Source organism: Prionailurus viverrinus, chromosome X, assembly GCF_022837055.1.
Source record: "Prionailurus viverrinus isolate Anna chromosome X, UM_Priviv_1.0, whole genome shotgun sequence".
Lineage (NCBI taxonomy): Eukaryota > Metazoa > Chordata > Mammalia > Carnivora > Felidae > Prionailurus > Prionailurus viverrinus.
This window is the reverse complement of record NC_062579.1, coordinates 87,475,736-87,502,365: the sequence shown is the minus strand read 5'-3', so window position 1 is coordinate 87,502,365 and position 26,630 is coordinate 87,475,736. Positions and strand designations below refer to the sequence as shown.

The window sequence follows — 26,630 nt, the reverse complement described above, 5'->3', positions numbered from 1 at the left end:
ACAGTTACTGAGTACCTAATGCTATACTATTACTTGCAGAGAAGAGTTGCTGGAACAGCGTAATAGCTCATAAGTAACCTTATTTATTCCCAGAACAATCCTATGTAAAGCACAGACTGTTTTATCTCATCCATAAAATGGAAGAATAATAGGGCTTATTTTACAGGATCGTTATGAGGGCTGAATGGCTTTGTATATGTAACGGAATGAGACCAGTTCCTGGTAAATAGTAAGCACTACTTTAAATTTTCTTCTCCTTGTTCTTGTTGTCATTTTTTAGTGTCATTTTGCGGAAACTGAAGTACAGAGATTTTAAGTCACTTTTCTGAGTATTCCAGAGGCAGCTAAGTGGTTGGAACGAATTTCTAAGTTTCATATTCTTTCCTCTAAACCTTCTCTCTCCTGTTAAATTAATGAAACAAGGAGGCCATCAGACTGAGGTGGCTCTAGTGTTAAGGCGACTTACTTAAGCAAACCAGAATTTAAGCCTATAAATGCCTCAAGGTTATGAAATCAAAATGCTAAGGACAACCAATCACAAACAGCCAAGGAAGTTTTAAGTCATAGCCAATCAGATAATTTCCCTTTTCTGCTTCTGCATTTTTTCTACTTGTCTTTCCCCTGGCTCCTGTTGGCCGAGCTACTTCTGGTTTGGTACTCTGCCTAATTTAAGTCGATGAGTGCTCAGATCAACTCTAAACATTTTAGAGTATGCCTCAGTTTACCTTTTAACACTCCTTATGGCCTTGATATTTGTGTGAAAGAGCTCTGGAATGTGTTATTTTGTCCGATTGTCTTGTATATCTAGCCAACTTTGCAGGCTTCCTGCTTTTTGTACTTAGACTCTCTTTTAATTCTTTGAAAGATAGTTCTTTTTTAAGAATTAATTTTTATTTATTTTTGAGAGAGAGAGAGAGAGAGAGAGAGAATGAGCGAGCACGAGTGGGGGAGGGGCAGAGAGCGAGGGAGACACAGAATCCAAAGTAGGCTCCAGGCTCTGAGCTGTCAGCATAGAGCCTGATGCAGATCTTGAGCCCATGAACCGTGAGACCATGACTTGAGCCGAAGTCAGATGCTTAAGTGACTGAACCACCCAGGCGCCCCAAAAGATTATTTTACTTCTAAATTTGGTTGTACATGGCCATTTTCACTTGATGGGTATCCTGATCCTGAAGACCTATTTTTCCTGGAGTCCAATACATTGTTTTAAATAATGTCAAAATTCTTATTGGCTAATTATTAAAAGAGTTCCTTTCCTAATCTTTTCTCTGACTAATGACTTTACTTTCTCCTCCTACCCTTCTTGATTCTGGAAGTTCTCAATTAATACTTGATTTGAATTGTGATATAAAGATGAGCTATAAGGTACAGCATCCCTTTTGGACACCGGTGGGTTTAAATAATTTGATTTCACTTGCTAATTCATCGTAGGGTCTGATTCTCAGTTCTCTTCCTTCTGTGGGTCATGCATATGGCAAATGTAATTTCTGACAACATAATTTTAATTAGCCTGTATGGCCACAAAGCAATTTAGACAAGTTGTTAATTTCTCCTGCATTTTTCCCCAAAGTAGAGCCAATGGCAGATAAGCTTTTGTGGAGATAGCTCTAAGAAAATGAGATTGTTAGCAGATTGCTCAAATTGAAATGCATGTAAAAGAGATGCATTGGATATTCAAATTAATGATAACCGAATATGTCCAAGCATTCTGATAGGTTTTTTTTTTTTTTTTGGTAACTTTACTGACTCTTCGTGAAAAAGACTTGAATACTCTGAGTGCAGGTAGAGAGGTAACAGTGGCCTGAATGATTGGGTTCAGGTTCTAAGAATGACCTCCTAAAATCCAAGATTGATTAGCTTGTTATCTTCAAGTGTTAAACCTACAGAATTCCACCTAAAACCAAAACCTTCATTCCAAAAATAAACTTTCAGGTTGTTTAACGATCAAAGAGTTTTCCATCAGCCATACTGACATGATGAGAAGAAACCTGAGATATTTTGGAGATCTTGGCACAACTTCAAAGAGTGATAGAACAGCATGCAGAGAACTTTTCCAAGTTTTGGAAGGCAGCAGTTTGGCTGGGACCCACACATACTTGAAAACATTTAAAAAGTCGTTTCCTATTTTGGAAGTCTAAATTATATGGCAAAATTCATATATGCTTAAAACTCAATTCTGCATCAGTTTTCCTCCCCAAATGCCCCTCCGCCGTTTCTCTCCGTGTCAACACTGGTAAACAATTCCTGAGGCATGTGCGGTAAGCGTTTCAATAAGGTGGCTGATAGCCCTTCTGAATGCTGTTTCAATATATTCTGAAACGAATCCCTTTCACCCCTATCTGATATATTTGCCTTTGTTTTGCAGAGGGAGAAAGGTGAAGCAATTTCCAGATTTGGAGACCTACTGCTAACTGACCTGTGTTTAAGCTGGTGTCGCTTCGCAAGATTTTGGTACCCAAAGCAGCGGAACCGAGATTTAGCATCCTTCCTCTGAGCACACATTTCTTAAAGCAAGCGTTCTGCACGTTTGAACACCGTCTCTTCTCTACCCAACACCTCCTCCCAGCCCGCCCCCTGGTTCCTTCCCACCCTCAACCTCGCCCCCCCCAGCCGCCACCCCCCCAGCCTGCGCATGCGTCCTAAGAATCCCCTACACTCGCGGCACAAGCTGAGAGTATTGTCGGGGGCTATTCTCTCTCCCAGGAACATGGCGGCGAGTCAGGGAGGTGGTGTTAACAGTGGGGGCGGCGGTTGTGGTGGAGGTGGAAGTAGCGGTGGCGGTGGCGCAGCCGGAGGGGGAGGTGGCGGAGCCGGAGGGGGAGGCGGCGGCGGCGGCGGCGGGACCCTGGTGGTGCCCATCCCGGTACCGACTCTCTTCGGTCAGCCGTTCCCCAACGGGCCGCAGTGGAACCCGGGGAGCCTGCAGCCTCAGCACACGGTGAGGAGCCTGGACCGGGCCCTGGAGGAGGCGGGCAACTCCGGCATCCTGAGCCTCAGCGGTAGGAAACTCCGAGACTTCCCCGGCAGCGGCTACGACCTGACGGACACCACCCAAGCAGGTGACAGGACGGGGTGGGGGGCGGGGAGGGGAAGCTGGGCTCGGATGGAGGAGGTGGGGGGGAGTAGGTGGCTGCGTGGCTGCGTTGTTGGACTCTGCTGGTCTGGGCGGGTTCGCGGGGGCGGCGAGACTGACAAAGTCGGAGCAGCCTGTTCTCCTGAATGTGAGGGGGAGAGGAGGGAATGGTGGCGGGTGTGTGTGTGTGTGTGTGTGTGTGTGTGTGTGCGCGCGCGCGCGCGCGCGTGCGTGTGTGCTGATTGAAGGATGTATGGAAACCGGGCGGGATGTGAGGGGTGAAAGAGCATTATTGTTAAAGCGACTTTGTCCAGTAAGGAGTAGGGAGGGAGGTGTTGACACCTTCCTTAATGCACTTCTTCCAACTCTCCTGGATGTTCCCATCTTTCCCCGGACGGGTTAAAAAAAAAAAAAAAGACAATACATAAAATCACAATTGCTACATATTCTTTAAAGGCATACGTGCCTGTAAGAACGGCATATTCCTTTTCGTAGTACAGCGACAGCAGCATTGCCACGGTTTTCTTGTGTTCTTATTTTGTGTGTGTATGTGTGTGAATCATCCGAGAATATTCTTGCCTTCTTGTCACGTATGCCTGTAAAGACTGAGATTTTTCATTTTCCTGGTGTTGAGAAGGTAGTGGTGGTTAAATTAGTATTTGCTGCAGCGGCAAATGAAATCATCAATCACTAACGTGTCCGGTTACTAGGGGAAAGGATCCTTCTTTTGAGTTATGTTAAGAGTCCTAATTTTTATAGCAGCAATAGCCAAAACATTGAAGGGCATTTTTGAGAGACAGAATGAACTCTGTTCTTCAGGGAGTTGTGGGCTAATGGCTTATCATTTTGGTTGAGAAATTGGCTATTGTAATGTTCTTCGTACCCTCTCTGGTACTCTTTGTTGTGGATGGCATTTTTTGTTATGAACATACTCTCTTTCCCCTCTGTCTTATAAATCAGCGCTGATTGTTTTAAATGTGTTTTGGTTTCATGAAGGGTTTTTTGCTTTTCATAATCTTTACATTTGTTAGCTATTTTTATTTGCTTTGCTGAAAGAGATCATGGGTAAAATTATTTGAATAGATGTAGTAATTTTGAAACAGTACAGCAAGTAAATTCGCCCATAATGAGAAGTAATAAAAGGCCTCTTATTTTCGGAGTAACACTATTTCAGTGTGTTCAGTTTCTGGATATTAAATTTAGATATGTGTTTGGAGGAGGGTGCAGAGAGGAGGAAAACCTAAAATTGAAGCCTTCCGCCCAGTGTTCTCTTAGGAATTACCCTAAGAACTATGAATGCGTAATCGATCGCTGATTCTGTATTTTGGAAAGCATGTTTGAGTATTTACTCCTTCACTCTGAACACATTTCATAAACAATATGTTCACATAATTATGAATATATTGGCAAAATATTATAGTACTTGGTATGTTCTTCAAAGGCTTCGAGAAAAATGGTTTCAGACTGCATCATTATAAGGCTACACTGTTTTGCTTATTGTGCTTTATAACCTGTAAAGGATCTGTCTGTAGGACAAAGTTGGAGCATCCTGGCTTGGCGTTCAGGGCTTTCACTGTCTGCTCCAGTTTATTGTTGCAACCTTATTACCCCAAACACTCCTACATAGAACCCTCTGTTCCGACCAAGTCAACTCCCTGTTCCTCAAATGTATTTAATGAATTTTCTGCCTCATGTTTGTTGAAGGTCACCCACATGCTTGGGATTTCTTCCTTTACTCCACCTATTTAGTTTTGTTCAAGCCCCAGCTTTTCCAAGAACTTGTCTGTGACTCCCTGAGTCCATAGCAGTCTCCCTGTTTTTGAGTCTTTATGGTACTTACTATCTTTACCACATAGTTGTTAGTGCTGGCCTTAGTTTCTTTTTATGTTTGTGTCATGTGGTGCCTGAGAAGATGGGGAGCTACTTAAAGGCAGGGGATAGGTCATTTCCTTGTTTCGTCTTCTCTTTATATATTGCTTATATTGTACTTGATAATATTTTTCATACGCATCAGTATCATCTTGTGTGCTTATACTCTTTAGCTTTTAAGCCTTCAGTTGGTTTTCTTGAGGCGAGCTTTTAACACAAAGCAGAACCGTATTTGTCGTTGGCAAGCATTCATTTGTCATAAACTTTATTGGTGTCTACTGTAAGACAGAGGGTTTGAGATAATTCCACCTCATTGTACTGTTTTTTTTCAGTCGAATGCGTGTTCCTTGTGGGAACCCTTCCAGATTTAAATGAGAAATTTGTGAGTGACTCATTTCCATTCATTTTTGACAAAATTCAGTCATGAACTATTTAGGGGCAATATTTTTGTAGGTTAGGGGACTACTATTCATTATGTATAAATGAAGGTGGGTACACTGAAACTGAAGAAGAATAGAGCACATTTGAGATGATACATACACACATACACACGCTCATACATACACATATGTATACATAAGGTATCCTCTGTTTGATGAAAACAGTTCTGTTTGTTGGTATTGTTACACTTAAAATGACTCTCAGTGGGATAATGTTTCAGAACCAAACTCATTAGTTAGGCAAGCATATCATGGTTTATTGGATTGGGAGGAGACTGGAGGAAGGGAAAATAGGTAGGAAGGTATTCTGTTAATCTAGGTGTGAGGTGGTGAGAATCTGGGGGTAAAACTAAGTTGGATAAGAAGGGAAAAGTGATAAATTTCAAAGGAAGCAGGGAAGGCTTTTTGCATCATTTTGCTGTTTCTCACATATACATCCACAAGACAAGATAGACCTGTGGTTCTTCACCTGGGCTGCACGTTAAAATCGCAAGGGAGTGTTTTTTAAAAACACTGGGCCCCACCCCAGACCAATTAAATCAGAATCTCAGGGGCCAAGAGGCTCGTTTTTTTGTTTTGTTTTTAAAGTCTTCCCAGATGATCCTAAAGTGTAGTCAGGGCTGAGAAAGTCTAAAATAGCTCATTTTTAAGGTACTCAAGAAATACTGTTTAAGTGAATGAGAACATGGATAAGAATGTAGTGACTAAACCGAAGTCACTTGTCAAGAGGGTCAAAATCAAAATTAGGAGCTATGTATTCAAGATCTAGTTCAGTATTCTTTTCATTTTATTTTATTAGTTTTTAAATACCTAGGAATAAACTTTTCTTAATGTTTATTTATTTACTTGGGGGGGCAGAGAGTGCGAGGGAATGAGTGGGGGAGGGGCAGAGAGAGAGAGAGAGAGAGAGAGAGAGAGAGTCTCAAACAGGCTCCATCCCTGCTGTCAGCGCCCAGCTGCCTCAGGGCTTGATCTCACCTTGAGATCAGGACCAGAGCCGAAATCCTGAGCCGAAATCAAGAGTCTGATGCTTATATATGATTGAGCCACCCAGGCGCCCCTCAGTATTATTTTTATTAGACTTGGTGAAGCAGAGACACATTTTTTTTTCCATTATATCATGCCTCTAATGAGTAGAAACTTACAAGAAGCTATAGTTTCTTCAGTTTATATTTGCACTGGTTTATATTTAATACTGTTCAATAACTTTGCGTTAAGAAAATAGTGCCCCCAAAACACGTAGCAGCAAAATCTTGTTTTCTCTATTAATAGTCTTGCTGTGAGGGAAGATGGATAGTTGGTAGCTATTGACCAAGTTTGTTTTTGATGTTTCATTACCTTTTTTGCATTTCTGGTGTGTGTTCTTCACCTGGCCCTGCCCGCCTGCTCTCCTTGTTTCTTTTCCCCTCTTTAGCTCACTCCCCTTCTTCTGCTCTGATGTAGCCCAAAGCTAACTAATTATGCAGCCTTTTCAGGAGATGAATATTTAAAAGGGAGAGTTTGCTAATTTACTTGAATCTTCAATTGGTGGTTTGTGCTCCTGACCTTTTTGAATATGTCTGCCTTTGAGATTCTTCTTGGTTCAAGTCCTCGTCTATATAAAGACATAAAAACAGGGATGAGAAAGCTGGTAATCCATTTCAGGAAAGTAGCTGACTCTTGTTGTAATGTCTTGTCTTCCACGGTCTATAGGTAGACTTGGCGAGGCAAAGGGAAGTTACCTAGAACTTTTTCGTCTCTGTGGATACTGTGATAATTTGTTGACCTTAAGAGAGCTTGAAAATTATTTAATAGCCACCCAAACAAATCTTGAAGCTTTTCATCTTTGACTTTGTCACCAATGCTACAAATAAGTCTCAGCCTACTTGCAGCTGCTCCCTCTGCTTCTTCCTACCCCTTTATGTCCATAAACAATAGGTCTGTGAAACAGAGTTAGGAATTCTTACACGCATCAGATCGTGCTGTGTCCTGGTTAATCACATGTTTTCCTGTAAACCTGGAGTCAACTGTACTATTTCCTACATGTGCTGGTTCACCCCTTCAACTGCGGGGCATATGGTGCATTGTATCAGGTTGTACAATGGAGCCAGATAAACTTTGCAGCATCTGATTGTAGATGAAGGTCCTCTCAGTGCATCCAGTGGAATGGACCTGTGATTGTGATTTTGTGGACTGATTCAGGTATCTACTTTGCTTTATGTAATAAGCGTCTTCCTGGAAAATTGGACGTGAAGCACATTTTTGACAGTTAACTCATCGTTTACTTGCTCTAGATTGAATTTCAGTTGCTGGACCTTGCAGCGATTTATTTTATTCAGTGATGAATTCTTCTACAGCATAAATAGGTGCCCCTAATTGCTCTCTTTTGTAAGTTCACATTTTAAAATAAAATGTCATCTTAAATTGGAGGGTATGTTCATCATGAAAATATTACCATTTATATAGTTCTTTATAAATTTCTAAGCGCTTTCATGTACATTATACTATTGTATCCTAATAATAACCCTGTGAGCTCGGCAGGGTATACATAGTAATTACTCCTTGTTGTTGTGAGAGGTTAAGTGATTTGCCCAAAGCGAAATGGCCAGCGTATGACAAAGTGTGGGTCAGAGCCTAGGTTTTCCGCCGGTAGCACTCACCATTACAGTGTTATTTCCATCGTGACACATTCTGCCTTTATAATAAAACTCTCGTTCAACTAAACACTATACTAATAGAGTATTTATTCTGGAGAATGCTTACCTAACTTCATAGGTCATATAATTTTCGCTCGTGGCGCAGTGTGTTTTGTTCTGTGTGGCGTGGTAGTTGCATAGCTTGTCGCCATGCTTCTCTTTCTGACGGTTTTAGAAGAGATTCATTAAGAAAGCCTTTATTGGGGCGCCTGGGTGGCGCAGTCGGTTAAGCGTCCGACTTCAGCCAGGTCACGATCTCGCGGTCCGTGAGTTCGAGCCCCGCGTCGGGCTCTGGGCTGATGGCTCAGAGCCTGGAGCCTGTTTCCGATGCTGTGTCTCCCTCTCTCTCTGCCCCTCCCCCGTTCATGCTCTGTCTCTCTCTGTCCCAAAAATAAATAAACGTTGAAAAAAAAAAAAAAGAAAGCCTTTATTGATCTCCAACTTTGGAAACATGACTAGCCAGTACAAAAGAAAAAGACATGGTTCTTGTCCTTGAAGGGTTTGTAACATAGTAGTTGAATGTGTACAGGAATATGTGTGACAATTATAAAAGAATAGGTGTGCCTGGCTGGCTTAGCTGGAGCTCCATGTTAGGTGTAGAGATTACTAATAAATAAATAAATAAATAAATAAATAAACAAACAAACTTAAAAAAGAAACTTACTAAAATATTCATAAAAAGGAAAAGACATGAGAATATTCGAAATTGTATGCTTTTATAAAATCTACAAATAAGTGATGTGAAACTGTGTCATAAGGCTTCCTTTTAGTGGGAGTGAAGTTAGTTTGAGAAAGCTTCCTTTAAAGTTAGATGTATGCTGAATCTTGAGATCAACAATCAGCATGGGATCAAGTTATGGTTAGGTAGGAGGGGCAGTTGCAGAATTTCAGGGGAAAAACTGTTATGAACACAGAGTTGAGAATAGACACTGCGTGTTAAGGGCAGATGTTAACCGAAGGTTTACTCTGTATTTTCGCAAACATACTAAGAGGCTGAGAGGAGGAAACTGGTGGAGAGTTCGGTGTTAAAATGCAAGAGGAGGAGGAGAGAGGACCTTTATTTGAGGGCGAGGGAAGCAAGAACAGGGTGGGGAGCTGTTAGCCAAGGATGGGAGAAGTAGCCTGACTAAGGTGCAAGTGAAGTTAGATGTCTGGGGACGCTAATGTCTTAACTTTTAATCGTAAAGAACTGAGGCAGTGTCATCAGGGAAAAGGTTGATGAGCGTAGGAAAAGGTATTCAGTAGAGCATAGTGCTTTAAGGAATCAATTTGGAGAAGAAGCCACAGTTTAGAATTAGGACTGTGTGGTAAGCAGCTAAATTAGTAGCTTTTGGAAAATATGAGCTTATCATATTTTATGAGAAAATATATATACTCTGTGGCAGGTAAAAGAACAGAAGTGGTTGATCGGGATATTTTGGAATTGGATTTATAGGGACACTTTGCTTAAAGTTTAAAATTTAATACTTGGATTTAGATTATCTGTAATACAAACCCTGAAGCATTTATTTGTCATCAAAGCATAAAGTGGGACAAGATCCAGAAGCGTACGGACAAAATAAAAGATGATGCTAGGAATACTTTTCACAAATAAAATATATTTCACCAATGGAAATAATTGAAGACTTGCAGCTTATTGATTCCCTGGTACATAGTATTTGTTTAATTTCCAAGGCACTGTGAAACTGTGCAGAAGGGCATATCATTCTCCTAGACCATCCCAACAGCTCACTCTAAGGGATGCTTAAACTGTGTGATACCCACCCTTTATTCTACAAAGTTTTTATTTTTTTAATTTTAATTTTAATTTTTTTGATGTTTTATTTATTTTTGAGAGAGACAGAGACAGAACGCGAGTGAGTTGGGGCAGAGAGAGAGGGAGGCACAGAATCTGAAGCAGGCCGCAGGCTCTGAGCTGTCAGCACAGAGCCTGACGCGGGGCTCGAACTCACGAGCTGTGAGATCACGACCTGAGCCGAAGTCGGACGCTCAACCGACCGAGCCGCCCAGGCGCCCCCAAAGTTTTTCATCATGACCTAGAGGGGAAATCTTTTAGTTCTCTCTGTTTTGTTACACTCTGGTATATTTGGGTACTTCTTGAATCATTTTAATACTCTGGAAAGTTTCAGAAAGTTTTGTCTGCTTCCCTTTATAGAAAGGAACACCTTACATTCCAGGGAACCATTTAATATAATAAAAGCTGTACCAGTCAGTTTTATTTTATTTTTTAAAAATGTTTATTTATTTATTTTGAGAGAGAAATAGAGGGAGTATGAGCAGGGGAGGGGCAGAGAAGGAGAGAGAGAGAGAGAGACAGAGAGACAGAGAGACAGAGAGACAGAGAGAGAGAGAGAGAGTGTGTGTGTGTATCCCAGGGAGGCTCTGTGCTGTCAGTGCAGAGCTGGACACAGGGCTCGAACTCACGAACTGTGAGATCATGACCTGAACTGAAATCAAGAGCCAGACGCTTTAACTGACTGAGCCACTCAGATGCCCCTGTACAAGACAGTTTTATAATTGTAATTTAAGTTTATGTTTAGTCTCACTTAAAAACTAGTGCACTCAAGTCTTCTAAAGGTCAAGTTTTAAATTTTAATCTTTACATTTCTCTTGTTTCAAATAAATTGTAAGTTGGTAGCATTCCACTTACAGAATATCAGTGTCCTCTAATGGGTAAACAATGGCTGTTTTCTAATGTATTTTTTGATACGAAAAATTTTAAAAGTTGTTTTTTTCCAAGTAAGGACGTAAATCTAATTTTATGTACTCTTGTATGATTTTTGACAGAGATTTTTGTCACTTTACCTTTAAATTGATCACTTCAGTCTTTTTCAGTAGAATTTTATGCATAATATTAGGGATTCAAGATGACAAAAGACAGAAATAATTAACTGCAGCATAAACTTTTATTTGAACTCTACGGAGACTAACCAGTTCTAGAACATTTGTGAATTTGGATTGCATTCAAAAATCACTTCATTAGATGGTTATGCCCCAAAGAGGCTCTAGAATGCACAGCCTAGAATTCTTCCTTTCTCTCTTTTTTTTAATCTTTATTTTTGAGAGACAGAGAGAGACAGAGCATGAGCGGGGGAGGGGCAGAGGGAGAGGGAGAGGGAGACACAGAATCTGAATCTCTCCAGGCACAGAGCCCGACGTGGGGCTCGAACTCACGAAACGTGAGATCATGACCTGAGCCGAAGTCGGACACTTAACCGACTGAGCCACCCAGGCACCCCTAGAATTCTTCCTCTCTTAAAAAAGTAATTACAATATGTAAATCCTTAATACTTTGAGCTATTTGGTTGGGGATGTCTGTGTCAGTGGGAAATCAGTTGCTTTTAGGGGTACCTGCCTGGCTCACTCACAAGAGCATGTGACTTTTCATTTTGGGGTCAGAGTTCGATCCCCATGTTTGGTGTAGTTAAATAAATAAAATAAATAAATAAAAACTTAAAAAGAAATCAATTACTTTTAAAGATATTTATAAATTAAAAATAGTAAATTGGACATAGATAACTTTTTTTTAAGTTTATATATTTATTTTAAGAGAGAGAGAGAGAGCTCAAGCCGGAGTGAGGCAGAGAGAGAGGGAGAGAGAGAATCTCAAGCAGGCTCTGTGCTGTCAGCGTAGAGCCTGATGCAGGACTTGAACTCACAAACTGTGAGATGACCTGAGCTGAAATCAAGAGCCAGATGCTCAATCAACTGAGCTACCCAGGCACCCTATGAACATAGATAACTTAACCTGCCTTAATATGTAAGAATGGATTTGTCATGGGGTACCTGGGTGGCTCAGTCAGTTAAGTGCAGACTTTGGCTCAGCTCATGATCTTGTGATTTGTGAGTTCGCGCCCCGTGTCGGGCTCTGTGCTGACAGCTTGGAGCCTGGAGCCTGCTTCCGATTCCGTGTCTCCCTCTCTCTCTTCCCATCCCCTGCTTGCACTCTGTATCTCTCTCTCTCAAAAATAAATGAACTTTAAAAAAATAACATTTGTTTATTTTTTTATTTAAAAAAAAAATTTTAAGTTTATTTTTTGAGAAAGAGCACACAAGTGAGGGAGGGGGGCAGAGAGAGGGAGAGAGGGAATTCAAAGCAGGCTGTCAGCACAGAGCCCAATGCGGGGCTCGAACCCAAACTGAGACATCGTGACCTGAGCCAAAACCAAGAGTTGGACACCCAACCAACTGAGCCACCCAGGTGCCCCAAAGGAACATTTGTTTAAGAAAAAAAAGAATGGGGTTTTCATATCTGTTTTACCTATATAGACAAGATTGTAAAGTTGCTGCCTTAAAGGAATTTATGATTTCACAGTGCTATGAAATAAATACTTATTTGTACTCACGTATCTATTGTATAGGCTAGATCAATTGTTCTCAACCAGGGAAGATTTGCCCTAGAGTATATTTAGTAATATCTGGAGATGTTTTGATTGCCACAACTTTGGAATGCTACTGACATCTAGTGGGTAGAGGCCTGGAATCCCCTAAGGATCCTGCAGTGTGTAGAGAGGGCTGCCACAGTGCAAGTTCAAAGAGGGAGAGGTGACATCTGATTGCATTGGTAGAACATCAGAGAGGGCTTTATAGAGGATATTGGAGGTAGGGGAAAGGATCAGATTCTATAGTTACTCATGAAGAGGGAAACTACATAAATATTGACATCTTGGAGTCTCCTCAAACTCAAAATATATTTAAAAAATCAGCTCCTGGGGTGCCTGTGTGGCTCAGTTGGTTAGGCCTCTGACTCTTGATTTCGGCTCAGGTCAGGATCTCATGGTTCGTGAGATCAAGCCCTGCTATTGGCACAGAGCCCGCTTGGGATTCTCTCTCTCCCTCTTTTTCTGCCTCTACCTCCCTCGTGTGCGCGTTCTCTCTCCAAATAAATAAATAAACTTAAAAAAATAAGTTAAAAAACCAGCTCTTGCTATTGACCTTAGACCCCCTGGTCACCCAGACCATAAACTTGGGAATGATTTTCGACTCTTCCCTTTCCCTTCTATATCTAGTTAGGAACTAAGGCCTGTTGGGCATAGCCCTTTGAATAGCTTTCAGATCTCTTTCCTTCCTGTCTATTTTCGCTGCTATTGTTGTAATTCAGGTCCTCCTCCCCTCACCTTTAACTGGACTTACCAGCAGTTTTCCTGAATGATCTCTCTCTGCCTGCTATATGCTTCAAATCCAATTCTTCACACTGTAGCCACAGCACTCTTTCTAATATGCAGATCTGATTGTCACTCGTAGCTGCTAACACACCTTGGAGCCAGTAGGCTGGCTCCGTAACAATACCTTGCTTATTCTTTGTCTTGAATATTTAAAAAAACGTTTAAAAAAGCTAACGCATACACTATGCTCTATATGACTGGTAATTTTTGTGTTACTTAATATTTATCTTTCATTGTGTGACTATACTATACTCTATTCACTTTCTCTCTGATGGCCATTTGGGTTGTTGCCACGTTTTTGCTCTTGTGAACAGTGCTGCTGTAAGTATTATTATGTCTCCTGTGGTGCACGTGCAAGAATTTCTCTTGCGTATACACTTGGTAGTGGAATTTCGGGGTTATGTGGCATGCCAGCGTTCGACTTGAGAGACTGCCAGATTGGTGTAAAATTTACATTTCTTTTGGGGTTCCCGGGTTGCTCAGTTGGTTGAGCATCCAGACTCATGATTCAGCTCAGGTCATGATGCCAAGGTCCTGGGATTGAGCACTGTGTCGGTCTCCACGCTGAACGAGGAACCTGCTTAGCATTCCCTATTCTCTCCCTCGCTCCTCTGCCCCTCTCCCCTGTGCATGTGTTCTCTCTCTCTCTCTCTCTCTCTGAAATGAAAAAAAAATTACATTTCCTTCATCATGTATGAGAGAGCCTACGAATCCAGATCTCCAGCACATAATGTTGTCAGATCTACACCTTTTGACCAAATGAGTTTAAAATGGTGTTTCAGTGAAGTGTTTCTTGGTATACATTTTTCTGATCACGAGTGATGTTAACATACCTTCAAATGTCTTTTTGGCCATAGCTGTTTCCTGTACTGTGAAATCACTTTTTGTGTATTTTGCCCCATTTCTATTGGTTGGTTGTCCTTTTCTTTTCTTTTTTTTTTTTTTAATTTTTTTTTCAACGTTTATTTATTTTTGGGACAGAGAGAGACAGAGCATGAGCAGGGGAGGGGCAGAGAGAGAGGGAGACACAGAATCGGAAACAGGCTCCAGGCTCTGAGCCATCAGCCCAGAGCCTGACGCGGGGCTCGAACTCACGGACCGTGAGATTGTGACCTGGCTGAAGTCGGACGCTTAACCAACTGCGCCACCCAGGCGCCCCTGTTTGTCCTTTTCTTATAGAATTCTATGAGTTAAAAAAAGTATTCCTTACACTACTCATTTGTCAACTTTGCATATTGTGAATATTTTCTCCTAGTTTATCACTTGTCTTTTTGCTACTTTTTTAAATTGTTTTTTTTTTAATTTTTAAAAAACATTTGCTTATTTATTTATTTTGAGAGACAGAGAGAAACAGAACACAAGCCGGAGAGGGGCAGAGAGAGAGGGAGACACAGAATCCAAAGCAGGCTCCAGGCTCTGGGCTGTCAGCACAGAGCCCGACGCGGGGCTTCAACTCATGGACCGCGAGATCATGACCTGAGCTGAAGTCAGACGCTTAACTGACTGAGCCACCCAGGCGCCCCTCTTTTTGCTTTTTAAGAAGTCTTTTCATGAGCAAATGTTCAAAATTTGAATACAGTCAACTTTGTCCGTGCTTTATAGTTATTGCTTTTTGCATCTTGTTTTAAGAATGTGTGAAATATATTCATCTACCTTTTTTACTAAGAGTTTTAAAGGGTTGTTTTGGATGTTTAAGTTCCTAATCAATATGGAATTGATTTTTATATAATAGAATGAGGTCCAGTTTCATATTTTAAGACACAGATCTTTTTTTCCAGATCTATCTCTGCTTACTCCTTTTCTTTTTAACATTTTCTTGAGTTATAAGTCACATAACAAAAATTCACCCATTTAAAGTATATAGATAGTATAGGGGCACCTGGATGGCTCAGTTGGTTGAGGGTCTCTTTTTTGTTTGTTTGTTTGTTTTTTAGTTTATTTATTCTTACAGAGAGAGAGAGAGAGAGCACAGCAGGGGACAAGAAGAGAGAGGGAGACACAGAATCTGAAGCAGGCTCCAGGCTCTGAGCTGTGGGGCTCAAACCCAGGAACCGTGAGATCATGACCTGAGCCGAAGTCTGACGCTTAACCAACTGAGCCACCCAGGCACCCTGAGCGTCCGACTCTCCATTTCAGCTCAGGTCATGATCCCAGGGTCATGGGGTTGAGCCCCGCATTGGGCTCTATGCTGAGCAAGGAGCCTGCTTAAGATTCTCTCTCTCCCTCTCCCTCCACCCCTCCACCACCCCTGCATGCACGTGTGTGTGCCTGCAAGCTCTCTTAAATTAAAAAAAACAGAATAAAAAAAATTAAAGTGTATAGTTTATTGATTATTAGTTCTGCACCCATCACTACAGTGTAATTTTCGAATATTTCCATTTTGTTCCCCCAAAACCCCATAACTATAAGCAGTCCCTCCCCATTACCCTCTCATTCCCCTCATCCAGACTTGGTTAGCCGCTAATCTCTTTTCTGTCTCTATAGAATTAGCCCATTCTGGACATTTCATATAGATTGATTCATAAAGTATCTGGCCTTTTGTGACAGATTTATTTACCATAATGTTTTCAAAGTTCGTTTATGTTGTAGCATGTATCAGTACTTCATTCCTTTTTAAATCTGAATAATATTCCATGGTACATTTTATTTATCCATTCATCAATTGATAGACAATTGGATTGTTTCCACTCTGGCTGTTTATTATAAATAATACTGCTGTGAACACTGATGTACAAGTTTTTGTGTAGATGTCTCTTGTCACTTTTTTGTGTATATAGGTAGGTGTGGAATTCCTGAATCCCGTGGTAATTCTATGTTTAACAATCCGAGGAAATGTTAAATTGTTTCCAAAGTGCTAGCACCACCATTTTACATCGTGAGGATTCTAATTTCTCCACCTCCTGGACAACATTTGTTATTAGCTGTATTTTTGTTGACAGCCATCTTAGGGTGTGAAGTATAATCTCCTCATGGTTTTGATTTGCATTTCCCTAATAACTGATGATGTTAAGCATCTCGTGTATATCTTCCTAATGGAAATATCTCTTCAGACTTTTTGCCCGTTTTCTAATTGGGCTGTCTTATCTTTTTTTTTTTTTTTTTTTTTTTTTAACGTTTATTTATTTTTGGGACAGAGAGAGACAGCATGAACGGGAGAGGGGCAGAGAGAGAGGGAGACACAGGATTGGAAACAGGCTCCAGGCTCTGAGCCATCAGCCCAGAGCCTGACGCGGGGCTCGAACTCACAGGCCGCGAGATCGTGACCTGGCTGAAGTCGGACGCTTAACCGACTGCGCCACCCAGGCGCCCCTGGGCTGTCTTATCTTTACTGAGTTATAAGAGTTTTTATTTTTTTAATTCCGTACATAAATCCCTTCACAGATATATGGTTTGCAAATATTTGTTTCCTATTCTGTGGGATCTCTACTTTGAAACACAAAATTTTGAAATTTTGACAAAGCACATTTTATCTATTTTTAGTTATGTTACTTGTGCTTTTGGTGCCATACCTGAGAAACCATTGCCTAACCCAGGGTTCTGAAGGCTTACCCTTATGTTTTTGTTTGAATTTCAGAGCTTTAGCTTTTACATTTAGGTGTATTGTCCATTTTTAGTTTTTTGTGTATGGTGTGAGATCAGGGTCCACCTTTATCCTTTTGCATGTGGATATTTGGTTGTGCTAGCACCATTTCTCGATAATAGATTTCTTTCCTCATCCACTTGTCTTGTCACCTTTGTTGAAAATCAGTTGATTGTCTGGACTCTCAATTCTACTCCATTGATCTTTATTTCTGTTATATATACATATATATATATATATATATATATATATATATATATATATATTTCTGTCCTTATCCCAGTACCACACTCTCTTGATTTCTGTAGCTGTGTAGTGAGCTGTGTCTGAAGTTTTATAACCAGGAGGTGTGAGTCTTCCAGCATTGTTCTTTTCCAAGATTGCTTTGGCCGCTCTGAGACCCTTGCCTTCTTGTATAAATTTTAGGATCAGCCTGTCCATTTCTTTAGAAAATGCAAGTTGGGATTTTGATAGGAATTGTGTTGAATTTCTAGATCACTTTGGGGGAGTTTTACTGTCTTAATATTAGATTGTCCAACCTGTGAATATTCATGTCTGTAAAAATTTAAAACAAAATTTTTCCTAAAACGTTCATTTATTTTTGAGAGAAAGACACACGGCATGAGTAGGGGAGGGGCCGAGAGAGAGGGAGACACAGAATCCCAAGTGAGCTCCAGGCTCTGAGCTGTCAGTACAGCTTGAACTCACAAACCACAAGATCATGACCTGAGCTGAATTCGGACCCTTAACCGACTGAGCCACCCGGGTGTCTCAAATGTTCATGTCTTTTGACTTATTTATAGTTTTCATTTCTTTCAACATTTTATAATTTTCCTAAGTTTTTATTTTTTTTTTATTTTACTGTAAATAGAATTTTTCTTTTTTAAAGTTTACTTGTCATAGAATATTAGATTAGTTTCAATTCTACAGTGTACTGATTTGACGTTAATAAACATTACAAAATGATTACCATGATGTGTAGTTATCATCTATCACCCTACAAAGTTATTACAATACTATTGACTATATTCCCTATGCCACACTTTACATTCCCGTAACTTATTTATTTCATAACTGGAAATTTGTTCCTCTTAATCCCCATCACCTATTCTGCCCATCCCTCCTCCCACCACCAGTTTGTTCTCTGTGTTTATGTTTGTTTTATTTGTTTTGTTTTTTAGATTCCAAATATAAGTGAAATCACAAGGTATTTATCTTTTTCTGCTGACTTATTTCACTTACCATAATACCATCTGGTTTCATCCAAATTGTTTCATATGGCAAGATTTTTTTTTATGGCTGAGTAAATATGGACATTTTTTCTTAATTTTGTTGTGGGGATACTCATTGCTAGTGCATAGAAATATAATTGGTTTTTACATACTGAGCTTTTATCTTGCAACCTTGCTGAACTAGTGTCTTCATTCTAATAGTTTTTTAATGGATCAGTAGGTTTTTCTGTATACAAGATCATGTCATCTGCAAATAGAAATGTTTTACTTTTTTTTTTTTTTTTTTTTTTTTAATCTGGATGCTTTTTACTTGTTTCTGACTTAATTGTCCTGGCTAGAACTTCTGGTAGTACAATGTTGAGTAGAAATGGTGAGAGTGGAAATTCTTGCCTTGTTCCTGAATTTAAGAGGAATGCAGTCAGTCTTTCACCATTGAATATGGTGTTAGCTCTGTTTTTTTCATAGATGCCCTTTATTAAGTTGAAGAAAGTGCCTTTTATACCGAAGTTTTTGAAAAATTTTTTAAATCACAGTAGGGTGTTGGATTTTTCAGATGCTTTTTCTGTGTCTGTTGAGATGATCACGTGGGTTTTGTCTTTTACTGCATTAATATGGTATACTTACTTTGATTGTTTTTTGTCTATTATATCCCCCTTGCATTCCTGGCTTACTGCTCTTCAAGTTAGTCTTTTTTTTTTTTTTAATATTTATTTATTTTTGAAAGAGAGAGAGACAGAGTGTGAATGGGGGAGGGGCAGAGAGAGAGGGAGACACAGAACCGGAAGCTGGCTCGGATCTGTCAGCACAGAGCCCAACATGGGGCTTGAACTCACAAACCGTGAGGTCATGACCTGAGGTGAAGTCAGTCGCTTAACCGACCGAGCCACCCAGGCACCCCTCAAGTTAGTCTTATGCTGCCCCCAGACTCCACAGTGCAGTCTCCCAAACTACATGCTGTTCCTTGATGGTATCATGCACTTCTTTTTTTTTTTTTTCTTTTTAAGTTTATTTTGAGAAAGACAGAGCACGAGCGGGGGAGGGGAAGAGAAAGAGGGAGAATGAGAATCCCAAGCAGGCTCCACGCTGCTAGCACATTAGCCCGGTGTGGGGCTCAAAGTCATGAAACTGAGATCGTGACCTGAGCTGAAACCAAGAGCTGGACACTTAACTGACTGAGCCACCCTGGTGCCCCATATCATGAGCTTCTAGGTTTCCATGTTTTTACCACCTACTGTTAAATGTCCTTCTCCTTCTTTTCTACCTTGTGAATTCCTATCGATCTTTTGTATCCCAGATCAGGTCTTTATTTGTTTCCTGTCCTCTCATCTTCCACATATCGTGATTACTCTATACTTCTGTTATAACAGGTGTGATCCTTTATTGCAATTAATGTATTTCCTTTGTTGTAGCATTCACCATCAATTTAATAACTTTTCTGGAAAGAAAACTTCCACAATAAGCACACACGTGGATTTCAGAAATGTTAACATTAGAAGAAAACGGGCATTATAAAATCAAAGAAATATGGTATTTGTTTACATTTCCTTTTACTGATTTTGGAGTTATTTGAATGTAGTTACTTTGCTGCCACTCCAGCACTAAAGTAGAGTGTGTGGTGCATAGTAGGTGTTTAACACATTTGTTCAATTAAGCATACTTCTTACCCTGAATGCCTTTTCAGTTCTCCCATAATTTGTCTATTTCTTTTTCCTCTATATTTCCCACTACTCATCTGTGTACTCTGTTCTCCAGTCAGATTGGACTTCTCATTGTCTCCCTGATGTTGTTTTAATTATTTTGTTATTGAGGTACCTGGGTAGCTCAGTTGGTTAAGTGTCCGACTTCGGCTCGGGTCATGATCTCGCAGTTCGTGAGTTCAAGCCCCGTGTCAGGCTCTGTGCTGACGGCTCAGAGCCTGGAGCCTGCTTCAGATTCTGTGTCTCCCTCTCTCTCTGCCCCTCCTCCAGTCACGCTGTCTCTCTTTCAAAAATAAACATTAAAAAAAATAATAATTGCTTTGTTATTATTTAAAAAAATGAAAAACTATTAGAAGAAAAGAAATACGTTTATTTTTTATTTTAGTTTTTGAAAGTAGGCTCCATGCCCAGCGTTGGGCTTGAACTCACGACCCTAAGATCATGAGTTGTGTGCTCTACCGGCTGAGCCAGCCAGTCACTACAAAAATAAGTTTATTATTGCTTCATATGCAGAAATATGATTATTTAATTTTTAACTATTGCACATTAGCTATAGTTTTTTTTAAAGTTTATTTCTTTGTGTTTTTAATAACCTCCAGACCTAGTGTGGGGCTTGAACTCATGATCCTGAGATCAAGAGTCATGCTCTTCTAAAAAAAAAAAGTGTATTTATTTTATCTATAGTTTTTGTATATTGTTATATTGTAGCATGGGATATGTTTTTATTTTATAATAATTGACAGCTTTTATTTATTTGTTTGTTTGTTTGTTTGTTTATAGACTGTATGACCAACATAGGGCTTGAACCCACGATCCCGAGATCAAGAGTTGCATGTTCTACCAAATGAGCCAGCCAGGTGCTCCACAGAATAGTTGACTACTTTTAAATATTTAGGTTAACTAATTAAATTGATTTTTGAAAACTGTGGTAGACTCTAAGTCTAAAGTTCTCTTTTGGTCAGCAAAAGAGGGGGATGCAGGATTAAAGTGAGAGATGGCTAATGTCTGGAAAAAGACAAGAGCCCCAAATAAGGGTCCTTGCCCTGTATTTATTCAGATCAGAAGGCTTACAAACGTGATGGGCGTGCACAAAGAGACAAAGGAACAGTGAACATTAACTTGGGGACATGAGGGAAAAGGGGGGTTTTGAAGATATACGGTGTTTGGGGTTTGGGTCAGTTACAAAACAAAATCCTGGCGCCGGGCAGATGGGCAGATGGTTGTTGAGGGCAGACAGGAGGCGCTGTGCTTGTTTATCTTAGCTAGCCTAGGGGATGAGACAGATAGGGGGAATAACCTCAGGGTTAACAAGGCACCTTTTCTTTTGTTAACCATCTCCACTGTGGGCTGCTTCGCCTGCAGCACAGCAATCCATAGTCCAGTTTATCAGTTTACCTAACTTGGCCCTTCCCTCCTGTGAAAGCAGCTTTTCTGCTATAGTACTAAATTGGGGGGCATTTTGGCCCCGCACGCCTGATCTGGTTTACGTCGTATACCTTTGTATTGGGAACCTTTGCGCCCGTTCCTATTTTGGGTTTTTGCCCCTCCCTCTCTATTCTGGGGGCTCTGCATCCCCTCTCTATTTTGGGGTGCCTTTACACCTCCCTATTCTTAGTGTGCCAATCTGGTTTACCCAAACTCGGGTGTGAGCATCCTATGGCTTTGTATTTCTTTGTGCCTTGTTAACCCATTGGTGTAAGCCCGGGGGATTCCTAAGCCCAGCCCCCACAGAAAATATTGAATTATAAAATGTTTTGAGGATTATTATGTTGGTTTAACAAATTCTGTTTTGAAAATTACATTGGTAGATGAAGTCCCATAAAAATTGGGAGATAAATGCACATTTTATGATTAGATTTAGCAGTTTTCTTGGTAGTATAGCTCTAAATTGTTTAAAACTATATTTTTTGCATGTCTTGGTCCAGTACTCTGTCCTTACATGATTCGTCTGTCGTCCTCCATTTGCCTTAGGCAAAGCTAAGGTCTACACTTCCGAGTTGCAAAGTTTATCATCCTCAGTAGGATCAGAGCTTAAAGGCCCTCATAAACAACTCTTTATATGTTCAGTGCTTCTCTTGTAAAAAGCCTCATCACCTCATCGTTGAATTTTCTCAACATTTATCTGTGTAATGTTGCCATAAAAGTCTTCCCATTATAGTCTGTTGTACAGTCTTCTTCCAAATTGTTCTTCCTGAGTCTTCCTTATGCCAGTGTTCATTGAAGAAAAATTTTTATAACATTTTTTATGACGGCCTAATAGTCTATTGTATGAATGGACCGTATTTTATTTAACCATCTTCTACTGTTAGAATTTTAAGTGACTATTTAATGTGAGTAGACAGCCAGGTGCAATTGTATTTTTGGCTTTAAATTGCTTGCCCCGAGAGGAATTTAAATGCTTTGAGGGCAGATACAAAAATTCCCTATAGTGTTTGGTTCGGTGTTGTGCTTCTCTGCAATGGTTGTCAGATTTCTGGATTTAAAATTGTGGGGAGGTCATGGTATATTGTGGGCACGTCATGGTATATTCTTTTATGTACGGACTTCTTGTTCTTTTTTACTAAAAACTAGTGGAATGGCTCTGCCACGGTACCTTGGTGATCTTGCACGTTTCCTCATAGTCCACATACGCCGGGCTCGACCACGGTCTGACCCATATCTTGGGGGAAGACTCCTCCCCGGTACAGGGCACATAGACAGATGACGTCAGGTCATTTCTCATCCACCTCCCTATCTTGTGGGAGTTTATTATCTTCTTCTCTCATTTTGGGACGCTGGACATCCAGGTATAGCTGTGAGCATAAAAGTGCAGAGCTGCAATCCAGTCTAGAATTGACGTCTCCAGAACGGGCGGCCCACTGTGCCTGTGGTCTGTCACTTGGTCCCTCCCTCCAGTTTGGTTGTGTCCTGTAGGACTTGAGACGTGGGGGACTGATAGCGTTCCTACGATGCTTTCTCTGTTAGCAATAAAGTGCCTGTGAATTCACTCGGTCTTACTGGTAGCTGCCAGTGTGCTGCTCTGTAGGCGTTGCTTGACCACTTACCACGAACGGATGGAGTCTTCTTTGGCCTGGTTTGTGGAATTTGTCATTACTTTGTGATTAATGTGCTGTAACTTGCTTTTAATTTCCGCATCCAGGGGCGCCTGGGTGGCTCAGTCGGTTGAGTGTCCGACTTCGGCTCAGGTCATGATCTCACGGTCCGTGGGTTCGAGCCCCGCATCAGGCTCTGTGCTGATGGCTCAGAGCCTGGAACCTGCATCAGATTCTGTCTCCCTCTCTCTCTGACCCTCCCCCATTCATGCTCTGTCTCTCTCTGTCTCAAAAACAAAAAACAAACAAAAAAAAACATTAAAAAAAATATCAGCATCTGATATTTTAGTGCTTTGTTGTGAAACAACTCAAGTAAGCATGATCTTTGCTCTCTAAATACAGTACTTTTTCTTAAAGAGCACAGTATACTGCCTGTAAAATTCCTCATAATCTGGATTCATCAAAGATGAAGCAGTTAGTTTTATTTAGGATGGTTTTGTATCTATTTAGCTTGCTCTTGGATTTGTTGTTGTTGTTGTTTTTAACCCTCCTCAAAGACTACTTTTTTTAAAAAAGATAATTCATTAGCCATTCTTTTGACACTTGATCTTAATCAAAAGGCTGAGAAGCGGTCATTAGCCTCTTTTTTTTTAAGTTTATTTATTTATTTTGAGAGAGACAGAGTGTGAACAGGGGAAGGGCAGAGAGAGGGAAAGAGGGAGAATCCCAAGTAGGCCCCGCATGGTCAGTGAGCAGTGCCCGACACGGGGCTCGAACTGGTGAAACAGTGAGATCATGACCTGAGCTGAAATCAGGAGTTGGTCCACTTACGGGGCACATGGGTGGCTCGGTCAGTTGAGCCTCTGCCTCTTGATTTTGGCTCAGGTCATGGTCTCGTGGTTCATGAGTTTGAGCCCTGCATCTGGTTGCATGTTGGCGGTGTGGAGTCTGCTTGGGATTCTCTCTCTCTCCCTTTCTCTCTCTCTGTCCCCACCCCTGATCTCTCTTTCTCTCAAAATAAAAAGATTAAAAAAAATTAACAAAGAGTCAGATGCCTAACTGACTGAGCCACCCAGGTGCCCTTAGGACTACTTTTTTTTTTAAGTTCATTTATTTATTTTGAGAGAGAAAGTGCAAGTCGGGGGGGGGGGGGGCAGAGAGAGAGAGAATCCCAAGCTGGCTCTGCATTGTCAGCACGCAGCCTGTTGCCAGGCTTGAACCCATGAACCGTGAGATCACAACCTGAGCCGAAGTCAGACGCTTAACCAGCTAAGCCACCCAGGTGTCCCCCCCACCACCACCCCAGGACTGCTTGTTGAAAGTAAGCTCTACTTTATGAGTACTTTTTGAGCCCAATGTGGGGCTCAAACTCATGACCCTTTTTAGATCAAGAGTCACATGCTCTACCTACTGAGCCAGCCAGGTGACCTCCCCCACCTCTTTTTTTAAAGAACTACTTTTGTTTTGGAATCCAAAGCCTACTATTCTGGGGAGTCCATTTGATGCAGACTGTTCTCTTATTACATTAGATTTTTCTTTTCTCATGCAGTAGGAAGCTACTAAGGTGTCTAAATTAAGACAAATAAAAAGTATACTGTATAAACGTATCCTATCTCTCTGTCTCTCAAAAATAAATACACTTAAAAAAAAAGAAAAGGATTGACATGAGAGCATGATCTTGCCATTAAAAGTTGCATACTTTCCTGGTAATTTAATAAATTATGATGTTTAGTAGAGTCAGTATAACATGACTCAGCGTCATGTTATAGATGATAACGTGTGATAGATGCTTTGTAGGAGGTTGTGGTAGCAGGACCAAGTTGTGTCCCATCAAAAGAGAAGATTATATATAATACCAACTTACAAAGCCTGTAACTGTCTGCACATACCATTTTAATGAGTGGGATGTATATGGTTAGAATTCAGTTTACCTTGTGTAGTCAGTCGAATACCCTTAAAATAGTATAATGTTGTGTTTTTCTCATAACAGAAACGTTTATTTATTGTAGAAAACCTGGAAAATAAAAGCATAGGGAAGAAAATACAAAATACTCCGCATTCCACCAACCTTGAATAAATATTAACATTTTGGTATATTTACTTCATACTCCCACACTCCCTACCTTTATATGTGTATGAAAGAGTGTATAAAAGGTACTTTCTAAAAATGTACCTTTTTAAAGGAAACGGTTCATACTGTGTATACAGCTTGATATTTAAAATGCTCTAGTTATTTTGTGAGTATTCTTATTTTCGTATTAAGGAATTAAAATAATTTAAATTAAATTAATTAAATTTAATTAAAATTAAATTAATTAAATTAAATTTAATTAAAATTAAATTTTTAAAGGCTGCAAGATCTTCTACTTTAAGTATATACCATATTTTACTTAGCCTTTACCTACTGTTGGACATTTAAGTTGTTTCTAATTTTCTACTGTTTTAAATAATCCTTAAATGTACATAATTTCCTTTTTTTTAATTAAAAGGTTTTTTTAAGTTTATTTATTTTGAGAGAGTGCAGGGGAGGGGCAGAGAGAGAGGGGGACAGAGGATCCAAAGCGGGCTCTGTGCTGACCACAGACGGCCCCATGCAGGCTCAAACTCAAGAAATGTGAGATCATGACCTGATCCGAAGTTGGATGCTTAACCGACTGAGCCACTCAGGTGCTGCCAATGTACATAATTTCTTATGTATCTTTATTTGGTTTCAAAAATTGCTAGAGGTTGATTTCTTGGATCAATGGGTATGAACATTTTTTGGGACCTTGATTCATATTGTCAAATTGCCTTCTAGACAGGTTATCTCATTTTGAAATCCCATCAGTGGTGTATGGAAATGCCTTGCCAATACTGAGCGATACCTTTAAAAACCTTTAAATTTGATGAGTGAGTTATGGTATCTTATTCTTTGCATTTCTTTTGATTGACAGTGAGGTTGAACATATTTTCATGGGCATCTTGGTCATTGATAATTTTTCATTTTTGATTCTGTTTATGTCTTTGGCCCAGGTTTTACCTATGAGCTATTGGGATGTGTGTATACATATATATATATATATATATATATATATATATACATTGCTTTTTTTTTTTTATTTCAGTTTTCCTTTCTTGTTATGTCACTAAATCTAGAAATCTTTTCATTTTTGAATTATTCCCTTATTTAATGCTTTGAAAGTCCTTCCCCATTCTAATAGTGACTGTTCACTACAGTGTTTTTCTGGTTTTTTTTCTGGTTCATTTTTATCTTTTTCCTCCATCTGGAATTTATTTTAGTAAAAGTTATATGATGAGGCTATAACATTTGTCTTTTGAAAATAAAGGTTTTCCAAGAACCATTTAATAAATAATACTGCATAGATTCATAATGCCAAATGTACAGTAGAATAAGTCTTCATAAGGTTTGAAGTATAGTGTCATTTTTAAACATTACTTTGATGTTGGAGTGTCATTGCACGGTTAATTAGTCGTTATTTCTTGGCGAAACTAAAACACTTCGCAGGATTTCCTACAGATAACTGCATGGAGCTGCCCCCTCTTTTTTTTTTTTTTTTTTTTAAATAAAGTCTCATACTTCCACGTGGCCTAATAGTTGTATGACTCACAGTCCTTTTCTCACTGAGCATGCATGTAATCTACCCTCTGGTTAGCAGCTGTGGTTTCTCCTTGTAGCATCTGTTTTTGTTTGCACCCTTACTTCTCAAAGTGCCTGTGCTCAAAAAGAGCTTTCCAGTGTTGGTTGCTGTAGGCCAGTGAGGTCTGCCTGTTATTGTTTCTCATAATTGTTGGCTTTAAAGCATTTTTCCTTCATTTTTTTTCACATATCTACTTGACCCCCCTTTTTTTTCTCTCCACTGTACTTAC

At 40.1% G+C, this 26,630-nt stretch overlaps 1 protein-coding gene across 2 annotated transcripts in view; it reads left to right on the top strand.

The window, feature by feature from the left end:
- The first annotated feature begins 2,707 nt into the window (after positions 1–2,707).
- The window catches only part of LRCH2 (leucine rich repeats and calponin homology domain containing 2), a 100,340-nt gene continuing 76,417 nt past the window's right edge, over positions 2,708–26,630 (top strand). For both annotated transcript variants that reach the window (XM_047844871.1, XM_047844870.1), the window contains exon 1: positions 2,708–3,059. In XM_047844871.1, coding sequence (XP_047700827.1) covers positions 2,708–3,059 — 352 coding nt within the window. The remainder of the gene's footprint in view (positions 3,060–26,630) is intronic.